The 16508-nt window shown below is 46.4% G+C and overlaps 1 protein-coding gene across 2 annotated transcripts in view; it reads right to left on the minus strand.

Annotated features, from left to right (window-relative positions):
- The window catches only part of FGGY (FGGY carbohydrate kinase domain containing), a 2730916-nt gene that overhangs the window by 636127 nt on the left and 2078281 nt on the right, over nt 1-16508 (minus strand). For both annotated transcript variants that reach the window (XM_069642074.1, XM_069642075.1), the window contains exon 13: nt 15219-15339. In XM_069642074.1, the coding sequence (XP_069498175.1) occupies nt 15219-15339 (121 nt within the window). The remainder of the gene's footprint in view (nt 1-15218; nt 15340-16508) is intronic.

The raw sequence follows: 16508 nt of genomic DNA on the forward strand, positions 1-16508 counted from the left end.
ACCAACACCCCTGCTGCTGTCAAGGTGGCAGAGGTAAAGGTTGCCCCCATTTTGGATTTGGAGATGGGGGGCCTAAAAACTTGCCTGCACAGAATAATTGCAAGCCAAGAAGACCCTCGGGTCAGTCACAGACAGGGAGTCAAGGAGGTAGTCCCACAAATGGGATCCCTCACTCCCCTGATTATAGAAATCCCCGCTACAAGGGAAACCGACCAATCCTGGGTTATGTGTGGACTCCTCCAGCCCAAGGGGGGGATCCAGCCAAGCACCTAACCCAGGGAACCTCCCTCCTAACTTCCCACAGGAGGGCAGAAATTCCCCAAATCCTGGGCAGTACTTTTTCCCCAGGTATCCACCCAACTTCCAGCCCCAAAATCATCCATCCTTCTTTCTTTCCCCACTTCCCTGAGCCCAGACCACCTAATCCGGGAGAGGGGAGGCCAAGGGTGGAGGGGTACCCAAATCTTCCCAACCTGGGGTACTACCAGAGAAGGGACAGCTAACCTTCCCGGGATCAGCCCAGGGGAGAAAACAGAACCCCGTATCAGCCTGAGCGGTTTCACAGTTAGAGCGCCAGGTCCAAAATAAGGCACAGGAGCTGGGTCGCGTGCTGAGGGGTCAGCAGAACCCCCAGATGGGCATGCCAGCGCAGAATGCCCCAAACTCTGGGCCTGTTGCTCCAGAACAATGACGGGGGCAGCACCCCGATAACCCATCGGTTCCCAGGGAGGAGGCACAAGGCGAAGGGAGGTGTAAAGCCTCGGGGGAAGCTTCCTTCCCCACTTGTGAACATCCCCTGGAAACCCAGGAACCGGAAACAAAATCTCCTACCCCAGAAAGTCTGCCACCCAAGGAGCAGAGAGGAGGTAGGAGAAACAAAGGACCCAAACAGACCCACTTTGAGGATGAGGTACAGATCTACCAATTTGAGGGCGAGGGATCCTCAGAGGATCCTGTGAAAAAGGATCTTCTCCTTCAGAGATGGGGTAACAACTCCCAAAGAAAAATGGGTCCCAAGGGATTCACAGACAGACTGGGTAGATGTGGGGACTGAGCTAGCGCCGCCCATCATCTCATTCCAGAACCAACAGCATCAAAATCCCTTGGTTCAAACCCATCCTGGTCACTGCCTTCAAAAAGGGGGGGCGGCCCAGAACCGGAACCAGGGGAACTCAAAATGTCTTCTATCTCCAGTTGCCAACTTTTTCTTTCAGATTCCCAAGACTCTTCACATAATTCTGCGCACATCTCTTCTCTTTCCTTGTCCAAAACCAGAAACTGAGCCCATCAGTTGTCCAAAAATGTGCATTATCTGTGTCCCCTTGAAGAGAAGGAGGGAACATACTATGCCCCGGTACAAGTACAGGGGCAGGGTACAATTGTGGCACTGGTGGACACTTGTAAGAGGATTCAATTCAACACTACAGCTAAGTCAATGCCTAGTCTGGGATACTGAATGGAAACCCTTATTGATATATCTTTATGTCCAGTTCATGAGTTCTGGATGACTACCCCTCTATAACACCCCTCTCTTAGAATCCCCCTGACTCCACTGAGCCAAGAAGTAGTTCTGTTTTGCAAGTTTAAAAGGTTTATTTGAGAAATAAAACAAAATATAGATACCACGCTTTTATAATAAATTAATAATCGATATCGCCCTTATAAATATAATGTTAATCAACAATGGGTAATCCGACACTAGCACACTACTTTACAATCAATGAGGAGTTGGTGGAGGATGGATAAGGCAGCGAAAATACTTTTATGGTTTCAAATGGATGCAATGTTGAATGAAAATGCAGTACAGAACTAACTAATATGGTTTCACAAGATATCATATGTTCACTTTTCCCCTGGTGGCAATTCACCCCCCCCCCCTATATGCAATGCAAGGAGATGGAAGTAACACACACAGTTCTCAGGAATGCAATCAAATACAATACGAAATTCAATTCCCACCCCAGCAAGCTTAGAGAAAACAGGTATGGTTTTAAAACACAGGCCCAAGTGCTTTGAATGTGGTGGCAATGAAGTGAGAAATATGCTGAAAATGCTTTTAATTCCCTTTAGGAGGTTCAGGGTGAGTGAGAGATACTTGGGATGAGCTCAGGCTCACTTTAGCAATGATTCAGGGATGGTTATTAAGAGGCAAACACATTTTTAGCAAAGGAAAGCAAAAAGCTGCTATCTTTTTACTGGTAAAGAAATCAGGCCAAATCGCGGCAAAATTTGCGAGTGCGTGAATCATGATTACGGCAAAAGTACAAATCGGTTCTAGGTTCGTTGGAATTCTAAGATTCTAAGCTTTCAGAGGAAAGTTAAACCAAGTTCCTGGGGCAAACGGTTCCAGAGATATGAACGATTTTGTAAGGGTCGTTTTTCGGATTTAAAGTAACTCAAATTGACAGGTGACAGCTTTGAAAAGGACAGGTGACACGATTTCTAGGAGACAGTTCTAATCAGATTAAAATAGTTGGATTAAATTATTTTAACTAAGAGCTTATTTCTGTCACAATCTGATCTGAGTACTCACTCCTAGCTTTGAAAGGACTGGACCTCGCCACGGATCGGGTCAGGATTGGCTGCGGTTCCCTCGCCACGGACGGTCTCTGCGCGCACCGCCTGGGTCAGCTCCGCTCTGCTGGGTCTGTCAGGCACTGGTTCTGCTCACAGCGTCTGGGTCAGCTTCCCGGATACAGCGGCCTGTGGTTCTCTGGATCTCTAGTCTGCTTTCTGGGTGTCTCTGCTTTCTCTGGGTACAGCACTGCTTCTGGATCTTTCTGGCGCAGGGTTTCAGGCCAGAATCAACAGCTCAGCCCGGCTGTGAATAGTCTGCAAATGATTTTGAGGCCTGCTGAAGAGAACTCAGCTTGTGGGTTAGGCCTGTTCTTTACAAATTCTGAATTAAAGTCTTGGTCCCTGAAGATTGATGGATTGAAGTCTGAAGTCTCCCGGCAGAGCGTCCCGCGGAAAGTGAAAAAGGCATCTCCACTTGTCCTGCACTGTCTGCTTTTATGTGTTTAGAAAGTAGGTGTGTGCGCAGCATCACTAAGCCAGCCGCTCTCTCAATTTATCATTGGCCAAGCTTTCCTTTCTCCCTTGATTGGGGGAACTGAGTTGTGAGTCAGAGTGATGAGGTAGATTTTATGGCCAGAGGGCCCTCTCCTTGTCAGATTGCACTCAAATCTATATTTGATCCAAATACATATTTTCCCAAATACACAGTTGTTTTTACATCACCTACACACATCATATATCACATGAGGTAGGCACTGTTCCGACTCTGGCATTTCTAGGAGCTTGGGTAAAGAAATGGCAACTTATTTTCGATTTTAGTGGGTTATGCAACATTGGTTTTTCATAAAAAAATTATACACATATACACGGCATGTCCATACATACTCCAGTAAATTCCCATGTCTCTAGCTTCAACACAGAGTCTGTAGTATCAATAAATAGCGGGGATTTGCCCCAGAACATCACACAAATTGGAGTTTGGGCTTGAATTGTGGGCAAAGTTTTCATTTTAAGGATCCCCAAATTTCACATTTCTGTCATCTGGTTACCAAGAATGATCAGTGTTTCTGTAAAATATATATTTGCTTTCAATTCAAAGTACTGCAGTGTTTGAGTCCGCCCCCAAAGTTTGGGGATGACAGTGATCACATGTCTCTCCTGGCTGGCAGATCTTTGTTGACAGGAAACAGTCAAAATCACCATATCCTATTCAAGGGAAAAGGTCTTTTGTGTGGGCTCCAGTAAGCTGAGGTCAACAGACCAGGGGGCCACTTTGCATTTGGTTAGCATGACCATGTGATATCCTGGGCTTTCTGAGGTGAGAAGGTTTCCCAGCCTTTTGGCCTGTTAAGCAAATCGGATTGTCTCTGGGAACAGCAGGTGGTTAGATTTCTAATTACCCACAGTCTTTTGAAGTCCCAATTGTTACAGAAGGCTGATTAGCTTCTGAAGTAGCAGTTCTCCTGTCAGAGTTTAAACCGCTAGCGCCGCCTTGAGTCCAAAGCGGGTACTGCATGCATTTTTTTTTTATCAGTCTTGAATTAATGCATTTCAAACAAGAGATTATACATGGAAGTATATTATCCAGGTTGAGCACATGGCACTGGTGTGGTTCTGCAGTAAAATAATTTTGTGCCCATTGAAGAAATGAATTCCCAATAGTTGTGGGTTGCTTTTGGCAATCAGCATTGCCCCTTTTGCAATGGTTTCAGGCTACTGTGTGTAGCCCAATGGTGGTTTTAGGCAGTGCCCTTCTGTGCCCACAACATCGGCAAAAATGGGTGGCAGCCTATTCTTCATGCATTTCCCTGTGCATTTTCTGGGAAGTTCTAGCCATCATGATATTTTCAATGCCAGTAAGGCACAGTTTTTGTGGTAGGGCTCGGGTGCATGGGTAAAACCATCCCACAAGCCGGATCCCAAGCTACCCTTCAGTCCAAAAGAGCCTTTGACGAACTAAATGCAGGGGGGGGAGAATTACCAAATTCCTCTCACCTCTCTTCCTGGACAACTTCAGAACTTTGACGGGAAGAAAATTCCCTTCGAGGGGACAGCGGATGTGGACATTAAAATTGGGCGACACAAGGTGAAACACCAGTCATAGTAGTGACTCCAGAGGGCACCCCTTGTTTACTAGGGAAAGACCTCCTGAGAAGGTTGTCACCCCTAACATATTGCGTAAACAAGGTCCTCTGGACCCAGACTAGCCGACCAATAAACATGTTAGTTTAAACGGCACGTGCCACATGGTTGAACAAAAATCTGACCAAGTACAATTTCACTTCCAGAACAACCAAATTCCAGACGTGACAGTAATAGCAGTAGGACAACAAACTGGGGATGGGGGGTCCTCTCAATTTCTGAAAATCAACCTTCCTTCCAGTTTAAGGTGGTATTCCACACTGGAAGGAAACACTCTGAAATTCTTTACCAATTCACAATCAGACATTCCCAATCCTATAGTCCAGAAAGATGTGAAATCAGCTCAGAGCCTGGCTGATATTCAACAAATTGGGGAGCAGTTGTCCATCACTGTTCAGTTAAATGATGGGAAGGACTCTGTTCTCGCCCGGGATGTCTGAACAAGAGCTTCATCAGCGAAGCCATGTTCCACCAACTCCCAAAAGATCCAGCCATTCCCACATTCAAACTGACAGACAAACGGGAAATGGAGCTGGAAACACCCAATTCCAAACATCTCCTGCAAAGCAGCTGTATGCTCAAAATCTCCATTGGCAATAAAAGAGCATAGTCCATAATTGTTGGGTCGTGTGAGACGTCACTGCCGCCTTTTACTTAGGCAGTGACATTCTCAATCGCTTTGCCATTAGTTTGGACCTAATAAACTTCAAAGCTTGGTCCCGGTTAGCGGATAATCCCATGGGCTTTTATGATCCAGAAAAAGTATTTAGGTCAGCTCAATCGCTACCTTATGCAGTTGAAATTCAGATTAAAGAGGAAGTCACCATCCCAGAAAGGACCCGACAATTCTCCGTGGAAGTGAAAGTGAAAAGAGGACAAAAATTGAAAAACCCTGATGCTTATATTCATCTAAATGCTTCTCTCCAACAGCAAGGGTTGGGGGTAAACCCAACACCGTTAGTGAATCTAGAACATGACACCATTCCAAAAGAGGTGGATAACAGCGACTTAAAGAGAATTACTCTAGCGGCAGGTACCATAATTGGAATGGCGGTTGATGACCGACATTTTTCCATTGATTTAGGAAATTAAATGTTAGGACCAATCCCCAAGGACTGTTTTGACAGTGACAGTGATGACAACACAACACCAGACAGGATATTAACCTGGCATGGGGGGAACCTCCTGGTGTACACTTCCTGCCCTTATGGTAAGGAAGATGTGACTTGTGACTTCAGAGGGGATGAGGTGATTTTCCAGGTCCATGAGGGCTGCCTTTCCCACCTGAAGCCTCCAGTCCAAATCAGCACTCTGACCAGGGACTTATCCACCCAGCTGGAGGAGGCCGCTGAGATAGCAAAACCAGAAGTCTTTCCAGGCTTCAGGCAGATGGTTGACGAGAGAGTCAACCTAGCTGATGCCTGTGTGACTCTGGAGCAGAAGCAAAAGTTGAAACAAGTTTTCTTGGATTTTCAAGATCTCTTTGCGGTGGACTGATATGACTGTGGTCGCATTGACATCCACACAACAACAATTCCCACGGACCCTGGCATGACTCAAGTGTTTGTGAAGCAATATCATTTGCCTCTCGCATCCATGGAGTCCCTTACTGAAATAATTAAGAACCTTGAGTCCCGGGGGGTTAATCCTCCAGTACACAGCACCTTCAATAATCCGGTGCTGGGAATATTGAAGCCAAACGGCCAGTGGAGACTCTGCGCCGACCTTAGGGAGCTCAACAAATGGGTCCATACTTCCTGATGGCCTCTTCCCTACATTGACCAAGGGCTGGCCCAGATCCAGGGGTCACAGGTATTCACTGCAATAGACCTGACCAATGGATACTGGACTGTGTCTGTCAGTAGGGAGGACCAATACAAGCTGGCTTTTGCCTTTGGGGGCCAGCAGTACACATGGATCCGGACTCCCTTCGGATATCTCAACTCCGGCAATGAATTCAACATTTTCCTACACAAGGCCATGCCCGACCTGGGTGCGAGGGGTAACCTGGCTTATGTAGATGATGTCCTCATCAAAAGTTCATCTGTGGAGGAAAATATAGCGGAGATCCGTTATGTTCTGACACAGTTGAGGGCCGCCGGAGCAAAACTTTCCTTTAAGAAAGCGCAGTGGTGTAGAACCCATGTTAATTTCTTGGGGCATGAGATTACTCCTCAGGGTCTCTGTCCCCAGGAAAAGAAAGTGGAAGCACTTCAGAAACTGAAAGACCCCACAACTCTGCGGGAACTAAGGAACCTCCTTGGACTGACTAATTACAGCAGAAAGTTCATTAAGGGCTACACAGAGATCACCAGACCCCTGATTCATCTCTTGAAGGGGGGGTCAAGTGGGAATGGGGTCCAGAACAGTCCGAGGCAGTAAGACAGCTCAAAAGAAGCCTCTCACAAGCACCTTGCCTAGCTTACCGTGTCAGAAACAAGGAGTTTTTCTTGGAGACAGGGTTCTCTAATACATGCTTGACTTCAGTATTATATCAAAAGCATGACAAGGTCAATAAAGTAATCTCCTATGCGAGTAAAACTTTATCTTCTGTGGAGGAAAAATTCAACGATTGTGAGAAGGCACTCCTGTCAACGGTGTGGGCATTGAAGAATTACCGCCTGTTTATCCAGGGGGAACACATCATAATGGAGACTCCACACCAGCCTCTGCAATATCTCCAAAGTGACAGAATCCGGGCCGGAAATGTGAGTAATTCCCGAATTACTCCCAAGATTCTGTCAATGCAAGGCTTTCCTGTGGAGGACAGATATGGCCAAAACAAGAAGAGTCCCCTCGCGCAAGGTCTGGCTGACTTGCATGATTGTGCCAGAGAAAACGGTCTTGAGGACGAAAGTCTAAAAATCAAGGACAACATGGAGGCATACCTTTGAAGAAGTTAAGTGTGAGGGAATGCCCACTGTCTATGTGGACGGATGCTCTTACCATGTTGACAACAACGGGGAAAAGGAACTTGTGGCCGGCGTAGGGAATGCATGGGTGAATGAGTCAGCAGAACCCTCCGCTGGGTACAAGATTGGTCCCCGAAGTAGTCAGGTGGCAGAGTTGATGGCTGTGCATCAAGCCATCCTCACTGCTGTCCAACATCAACTCCACGAACTGGTCATAATCACAGATTCGGATTATGTACAGAACGGGTTCGTGGAGCATCTGGTTAATTGGAAAACCAGAGGCATGTCATGTGCTAATAACAAACCCTTGAAACATGGGCAGTTAATCCAAAATATTGATGATCTGGTCACCTCGAATGGGATGACCATTTACTGGAAAAAGATTAAGGGTCATTCCAAAGTAGAGTGACCAGACAAAACTGGAAATTACTTAGCTGATCAGCTGGCCAAAACCGGGGCCATCCAAGGGAATCTAATAGAGGTTGAGTCCCTGTTGGGAGAAATCCAGGTCACTGCTATCACTAGATCCCAGACAAATGCTCACAATGATCTTTCAACTGCACAATGGAGTAAGGAGACCCCAGATGCTGATTTGATTACGGCTCAGAAGGGGGATCCAATAATTTTTAAGTTTTACCAACACCTTGAGGACCCTGAGAACTTTCCCCTGACGGATACCGATTACATTGGGAAAGAGGACCTTAAAGTGTTGATGAAATGTCCAAAAACGTTCCGAATCCAAGACGGTTTGTTGGTAAGGAAATCCCAAGCTGGCCATAATCAGTGGGTGGTTCCTACCTCATTCCGAAGCCTGATGTTAAGTCGCGCCCATGATGCGGCCACAACCGGTCATAGGTGGTTTCATACAACACTTGAGATCTTAAGAGAGGTTGCATACTGGCCACACATGGGGCAGGACCTCGACCAATACTTGAAGGGGTGTCTTGTGTGTGCACAATTTCAGCCAACATCCCTCACACACCGTGCGCCTCTTCAAAAGAGGGCGATGACACTGCCATGGTCAGATTTGCAAGTCGACTACATAGGGCCCGTGATTCGCTCCTCGAGGGGAAATAAGTACATGTTGACAGTGACATGCTTATTTACTAAATAGGTGTAATGTCTCCCGGCCCCAAACTGCAAGGCAGAAACAGCAGCTGCCCTGATGATCAACCACATCTTTTTGTGTTTTGGACTACCCCAAAGGATTGAGTCAGACAGAGGTAGCCATTTCACCAGCGAAGTAATGACAAAGATGTGGGAGATACTGGGGGTTAAAAGGAAGCTATACATTGCTTACCGGCCAGCCTCTTCTGGTGCAGTAGAACGTTACAACAAAACCATTGTGAGCATCTTGAAAAAGTGTGTGGCAGATTCTGGGCCAAGTTGGGATATCCGATTACCTCTGGTCCTAATGGCCATCAGATCTACCCCTTCATCTGCAACTAAAATGTCACTGGTTGAGCTAATGACTGGACGCAGTATGGTGCTTCCCCAGCATTTGCTATACAGAACCCAAGAGCAAACATTGATCAATGCCTCCACAACTCATGAGTATGTTGAAAGTTTAAGAAAACACCTTCAACATGCTTTTGCCTATGCTCAGCAAAATCTAGAGAGATCAGCCGATAGCATGAAGACCCACTATGACTTGAAGACTACTAGGAAAGAGTACAATGTAGGAGACTGGGTTTATCTATACAATTTCCAAAGGAACCAGGCCAAACAGCGGAAATTTCTGCCTACATGGAAGGGACCTTTTGAAATTGTAGACAAGATCTCACCAGTCGCCTACAAAATCTGCATCCCCAAAGGCAGTTTGGCGGAAGGGGAAGACAAGTGGGTCCATATTAATCAGCTAAAGTGTTGACATCCCAGGCACACTCTGCAGCAACTGGAGGAGTCCTCTGCAATCCCAGAGGGGGCCGCTCCAGATTAATACATTTCCAACCCTAAAATATCCCACATATAGTCTCTAAAATACAATGATAAGAATGTAAATGTCTCCAGATTTATAAAATGTATATGTTCACCCCACTACATTAATAGTTGTGGGGAAATGTCTACGAATATGTTTCTGCCGCTTTTGCTTTGCATTCCTAGGTGAGAAGAGAGAGAGATAAACCATGGAGACTGCCCAAGGAGGACGACCCAGGGACCAGGAGCAAAGATCCGAGGGGTCCGGGGTACCGCCTAATACTCCCATCAGGACCGGCGAGGAGAACCGATCGATCCACCCTGATGAAGGAAAAGATGCTGAACTTTGCCATCTGCAGAATCAGAAGAAGATGAGGCGAACATCCCAGTCTTGCGAGTTCCATTGATGGAAAATCAATGCCATCGCAAGAGGGGGGCTTGTGGGATGTTTCAACCCACGCATCCAAGCCCTACAACATCATTGTGCATTACTGGCAGCGGAAACATCATAATGGCCGCCGGAAAGCATGCTGCTTGCCAGAAATCATCCAAAAATGCACAGTGAAAACCTGACAGATAGGCCACCATCTTCTTTTTCTAAGTAAATGCTAAGGGGAGGGACTTCAGTCAAGCCATAAACATAGCATCACTCTGACTCATTCTGACTCACAATTCCCTTCACCAGTCAGGTCACAGTAAATCCTTTAACATATCAGCATCCTCAGAGGGTTGGGCATAGTCAGCCTTCCCACCCACTTTCAAAAGACATAAAAAGAACCACTGAAACCCAGATAGGGACTGCTCTTTCCACTTTCCTGCACAGCACGCTGCCCGACCATATCCAGAACTTAGACTCCAGATAGACTCCCACTTTACAGGCTCAGGCCATTGGTTAATGTTTTTAAGGCCCAGGCTATTCCAATGTCATCACAGCGCAAGCGGATAATCCTGGATGGCTGGCCCATTTTTCAGTGGTGGGTCGCACAAAGGACACCACTGTGCAGAGCCTCCTCATGATGCGTGGCATGGAGGTGGCTTCTGCCTCAAACAGCAGCTGCTCTGACTGCTGTACAGGCATAGAGCATTTTCTGACCTATGTGAACCGCTCTGAAGAACGAGTCCACATGTTTCAAGCAGCAGTTGTTTGGGAGGCCAGGAGACGCAGTTGGCAGCATGGATGGGACAGATTGTAATCTGTGAGGTTGGGAAAGCCCCGACTTTTTAGATTTTTATGAAATACAATGATGTAGGGACAATCTGTTTACGAGGCCTGCTAATCAGATCACCTTTTCAAAATTCCCCATGCCAAAACATAGCGCTTCATTATAAGTTTGCTGGTCCGGTAATAACGGTGCCAGTAAGTTACCAGCGCTGTTACTACCGGACCGGCAAACTACGAGTTGTGCTCGCGGGTGCCTTTCTGCCTGCCAGGTCTGACCTGGTGGGCAGAGCGGCACCATTCATGAATGGTGCCGGTGTATCTGACCTCTATCTAATGAATACCGGCACCCGGCAATGGAGATGGACCGGGTCCGCTGGCATCAGAATACCCCCGTACGTCCCCATTGCCGGGGTGCTGGTAATTTCACGAGTTTGGCAGCAGCCATGCCGGTTTTAACAGCACAGCTACAGCCAAACTCGTAATGAGGCCTATTGTGCGCTTACGTGTCTTGTGACCAATCTAACAACATCTACAGCGCCAGCTCTATAATGGCAAAGAGCAGGTTCAAAGGCACATGTCTTTCCCTGAAAACTGCAGGGGCACAAAGACTCTGCAAGCAGAGGTGGCATTTTAACTGTCTGCACCTCTAATCTAAATTCGAATGACTGTGGAATCTAGACAGTCTGGTGATACCTAAATCTGAACATATAAGCCATGCCTGGGTTGGCATGGTGACTGCTAGAATCACACAAATGTAAAGCTGATGCAAATTGGTATCATATCAGTGTGAGCTCTGTGGGCAGGGTCTAACTATTACAGGATTGATGTGACAGCATCTAGGCCAACTGGCTTTACTGCTGGAAAAAGAACACCTTCTCCCTCTCAAGGGCATAGAAAGCTGTCCCATGAGGTCTCCTGGGAATGATGGTTGATGCTTCAGAGGCAGCATTTACATAATAAATCCAGCCTCACACCAGGATGCTGATCACTGGAATACCTTTGAAGCCAGCAGGCATGGGAAAGGAGTTAGAGTACCAGAGAGGAAAGGTATGCATGGAGCAGGATCCCATCATCTTGATTTCTGTTAGGGCTCTCTTATTTGTTCCTGCCCCCTCTATTTCCTGGATGGTGAGAAGCTCTGGGTGTGATGTCCTAAGGTGTCCAATCCCTTGTTACAAAAACCTTTACAAATAAATACCTCACCCAACCCTCATTCTTTGATTCATCTCTGGAATCTAAGAAGAAGAAGACAAATTCATCTGGACCTCTGTAGGGGAATCCAAAGTCCTCTGCCATGGAGGTGAAGACATGGCATCCAAGGAATAGGTGAGCTCCTTCCCCTATCCATCACCAGGGTACAGTGGGGGTGACTGCTGGTGGACCAAGGCTTCTGTTTCAGCTATACTGGAACCAATCTCCTGTTCAGTGGAGGCGAGGGATCCCATGTAGGTGGCAACCACACTGCCTGTAATCACAGTGTATAAGGGCTCACTTTGTCCTGGAACCTCTAGATTGGGACTTCCAGCAACCACAGAACTAAGACTCCTGACTCTTCCTGAATCTTCAAAACCACATCAATGCTAGTTTAGGCACCTTGGATGCCATCCAAGCTGCTGCATGGGAACTCTCTGACCTTGATGCCCAACTGCCTCAGCACCTCCAAATTACGCTCTTTACCTTCACACCTGAGTCTTCTAGCATCCCCAACTCAACACAACTGCATGGTTACCACCTTCCTCAAGTTCCAAACCAACGCCACTGCTGTACCTTGATGCCATGTTAGGACAGCTGAGCTTGCTTGCTGCCGATATCCAGACTCTGATTCTTTTTACCTGAGACTGCCGAGTCTTCCAGCACCACCAACCAGACATCCTCTAGTGCCCCCATCATTTTCGATGAGCAAACCGTTGGCGCTGCTGAATAGCACTGCACCATTGGAATTAATGTCCTCGTCTCAACACTGGCCCAGCACCAAAGGCACCTAGACGCCCAGTTTCAAAGCCAAAAAACATGGCTGAACAATTTTGTGTCCCAAAGACAAAATTGTGAAGAGGCCGGGTCCCGCTGGTCCACCTTTGGGGCCAAAGTGACTTGTAATGCCCACTTCTCTGCCTTGTCTTCAAGACATATACTTTGAATAGTACAATTGTCCTAATCCATTTCCTGAGTAACCCTGCTCATCCACCCAATTATCCTTTCACAAATGTTTGCATTCTCTATGTTCTTGTACAGGGGCGGGTTTCCTTAATTGTTTCTGATTAGTTGTTTGCATTTTATTGTTTGATTAAAAGTCTATAGTTTTATAGAATATTTATTGGACATTATTTTGGACCATTTTACTTAGGTTGCTTGGGTCACTACTGTTATGACTTCACACTCCTCCTGAAGATATAGCCTCCCCTCTGCCTGATCTACCAGAAGATGTATATACCTTTCGAGTTGTGCTCTTTTTATCTTTATGATTTGTTATAGTAAACCTCTGCTGGTAACTACCTCTGCTGGATTGTGTGGGGTTGAATTGGAGTGTTACCCTCTACTCATCCCTGTACTTGAGAAGCAGAAGTCAATTCATCACAATGGTGCAGGTCAGGGTTCGCCAATGAAAGTGAAGCACCCCATAAGTGCTTGCAGAGGAGGGATCATAAAGAGGTGGACGTGCTAGAACACCCGCCTCAGATAAATACACCTCACCCTACACTAACACAGCCTGACCACCCCTCCGTGATATTGATGCAGGAAGAAAGGTTAATGGCTCTAGCAGTAGCTCCTACAACCTACTCATTGAGGAATCGACATTGACTGGCCCTTGCTTTGTGCTCAGGTTGATGGACTCTGAGAATCAATTCCAGCCTGGCCTGAAACCTTTTGGTACAGAAATCAGTGCCACCAGAAGATGCTATTCCCGGGGATACTAATCAAATGAAGATTGGGGTGGCACAGAAGAAACAACCTTTTGGTGGGAGTGGTCAGGGGTCCCTTGCAACACACTGTAACATCTGACCTTGGTTGCTGGGTTTCCCAGGCAACACAGTGATCCGCCCTGCTTAACTTTGAGATGTAACCCTCCCATTCCAATGTGAGTCTGCCTGCTCTACCCAAAACGATACTGGGAAACAGACCACCCCAAAAGAATGGGGAATAAAAGGAGACCGTCCTTGTGTGCTCCCCTCATACTCATCCTCCCAAGTCCTTCCGGTATGAGGGAAAAACAGGTAAGTATAGTTATATTCAATGATCCTTCCCTTTTCTATAACCCTTACCAAACATTGCCCTTTACCTGGTGATACTCTTAACCCATTTTAGGTGTTTTGTAGGCTCATGAGTTACTGCGCTTGTGGTTCTTGGAGTGTTACTTCACTCTCTGGGAGGAATGAGTTCTGTCACTCACTGAGGCTTTGGGTGACCCACACTCCTTAAGGTTTCGTAAGTAGGTTCCTATATAGTGTTCTAGTGCTTGTACTGTTTTTTCTTGTACTCGAAGTGTTATAGTACATGGCTGCCCCTTAGCCTTTAGCAAGCAAATTAGTCAAAAACAAATAACGCAGTGTGCGCTGACACTGCGCCTCACTGATTTGGCTAACCTTCTTTTTTCCTTTGCAGATCAGCAGGTTAGCCGTACTGCGTGGTGAGGCAGAAGGCGGTCCAAAGGTTGTCGATAGCTGTAGTTCGGGTAAGTGATTTTCAGTTGCTGAACGAGCGGCAACTACACGGCTTGAGTGGGTGTTTTCTTTATATAAGATTTGAGCCACCAAGAGGTCCTGGTTCTTGCGAGAGGTCACAATCTCACGAGACGTCTGATAAACTGCACTGGCCAAATTATGTTTTAGTCAGAATGATGGCATGGCTGCCAATCGCAGACCGCTATAGTCCATGAGTTCTTTCTAACAGGTCAATTAGGGGGTCAGTGGGCTTATGTCCATCTTTTCTGTTAAGATAAATCGCGAAGCTAGCTGGGAAGCAAGGATGTGTTGTATGTACATAGGGAAGGCATCCCATAGGTCATAGGTATGAGTGCAGGGATAGTAAGGAAGCTAGGATGAACAGAGGAAACTGGGCAGAAGGGAAGCTCCAGAGGGGGCAAGTAGAGTTAAATCGAGCGGCCTGCGATTTCAGAGACGGGGTGCAAAGAAGGAAAAGGGCCTGTTTCCGGTTTTCTTCCCTCTTGTATTTCATCGTTTCAGGCCTGGCTTCTGCGCTGCGCTGGCCCCCGCATTACACTTGAATAACATCTTGCACTGGTTTAAACAAGACATTCTCGTAACGAGGCTATTTCGGCCAGCCTGGAGGCACTAATCCCACGTTATTTGAGGACACACATTTACATTAATTATGAATGAGGGTCTACCACTAAAACCTAAAGTCATTGGTGACACTGTACATTTTGCAAGTGCGTGCATTGAGGCATTTCAGGACATGACATTTTATTACTGTACGTGATTTTGGCAAACTAAGCAGACAGGGTTCTGAGGAACAAGACTGTTTATTTTTCCAAATGAAAAGTCTTTGGTACTGTCTAGAAAAACAAAATCCCGAGTTCGCCTCGTTCCCACATCCTCTGTGGTGCTCACCAGTTATGTCTGCGTGCATCTGCACAAAGAGGGGGTTCTTGCTCAGTCCGCCACAGAGGAACAGCGTGTTGATGTCATGGCCCGCAGTGTGCATTGTCTCCACAATATGTCGTGTTCCCAACTAAAAAGCAATGACAGACAGAGGCATGGAACAGTGTAAGTCAGCAGATCACAGCACATCATTGTCAGAGTTTTATTGCATAACTCTTTTTAAGATTCGGTTTAGCAAATATTGTGCATAGGGAGAGTAGTGGGAGGTACTTATGTAGAGAATTATTGAAGAGAGAGAGACACAACAGCTCAGAGGCGTACCTAAAGGCACGGAAATTAAACTAAAATGAACTGGGAAGGTAAACGGCAAGTAAGGTACCTCACTGACCTTTTCCAAACTCAGCACAAACTATTTAAACAAAGACTGAGTTCCTGGACATAATGCAAAAAAGAGATCTAATACACACACACAGACACACACACTCTTATTTAGAAATTAACGAGAATTACATCCGTTGGATTTTATTGCCATACAATGCTTCTAGTTATATCCTGACGAAGACGCACATAAATGCAATCACATAAGACGAAACATGCATGTAAATGCTGACTGGATGTAGAAACTATCTAAAGAATCTGACGTTGTCAACACTTAGAAAATGTTTGGCACAGCACAGCACTTTGCACATCCCCTCACTTTGGTTTTTAATGTACATTTGTTATGGAATACAAGTATGTTAGCTAAAAATACTTAAGAAGAATAATCTTTCAAGAGGCACCACAGTTAATACTTAACTACATATTTATAGTATGGACCTGTAACCACTATATTTATTCTTCATTAGTACCCGGCGAGGGACAATGAGCTTGAAAAAAGCAAGCTCATTGGCCCACGCCCGGGCCTTATCAGAACGACAAGGCTTGCCATCACCGCCGCAGCTCTGGGTTCCTTCGCCACTGGCCACCAGAAAGGGAGAATGGACTACGTGTAGTCCATTCTCCCGATCCCTGGTGGGCGTTTTTGTATTTTTTTTTCTTGAGTTTTGAAACGGCCGCAGCGCTGTTTCTCGACTCGAGAAAAAGTGCAATTAGTAACCCGGTACAACGTGCTGGGGTACTAATGGCTATAAATTCCTCAGAGGGGGGCATTACAGTTGGGTAATGACCCTGGTGCTCCGGTCTAACTATGCCCCGGGGCATTACCAAACCGGTAATGCCCCCCCATCTCAGGTCATATTGCTAAGTAACGCCCACCATACCTTTGTGCTTTCTTAACACAGAGGCTGGCTGTTGGTCGGG

The sequence above is a fragment of the Ambystoma mexicanum genome, chromosome 1q (assembly GCF_040938575.1).
Source record: "Ambystoma mexicanum isolate Mex_15411 chromosome 1q, UKY_AmexF1_1, whole genome shotgun sequence".
Taxonomy (NCBI): Eukaryota; Metazoa; Chordata; class Amphibia; order Caudata; family Ambystomatidae; genus Ambystoma; species Ambystoma mexicanum.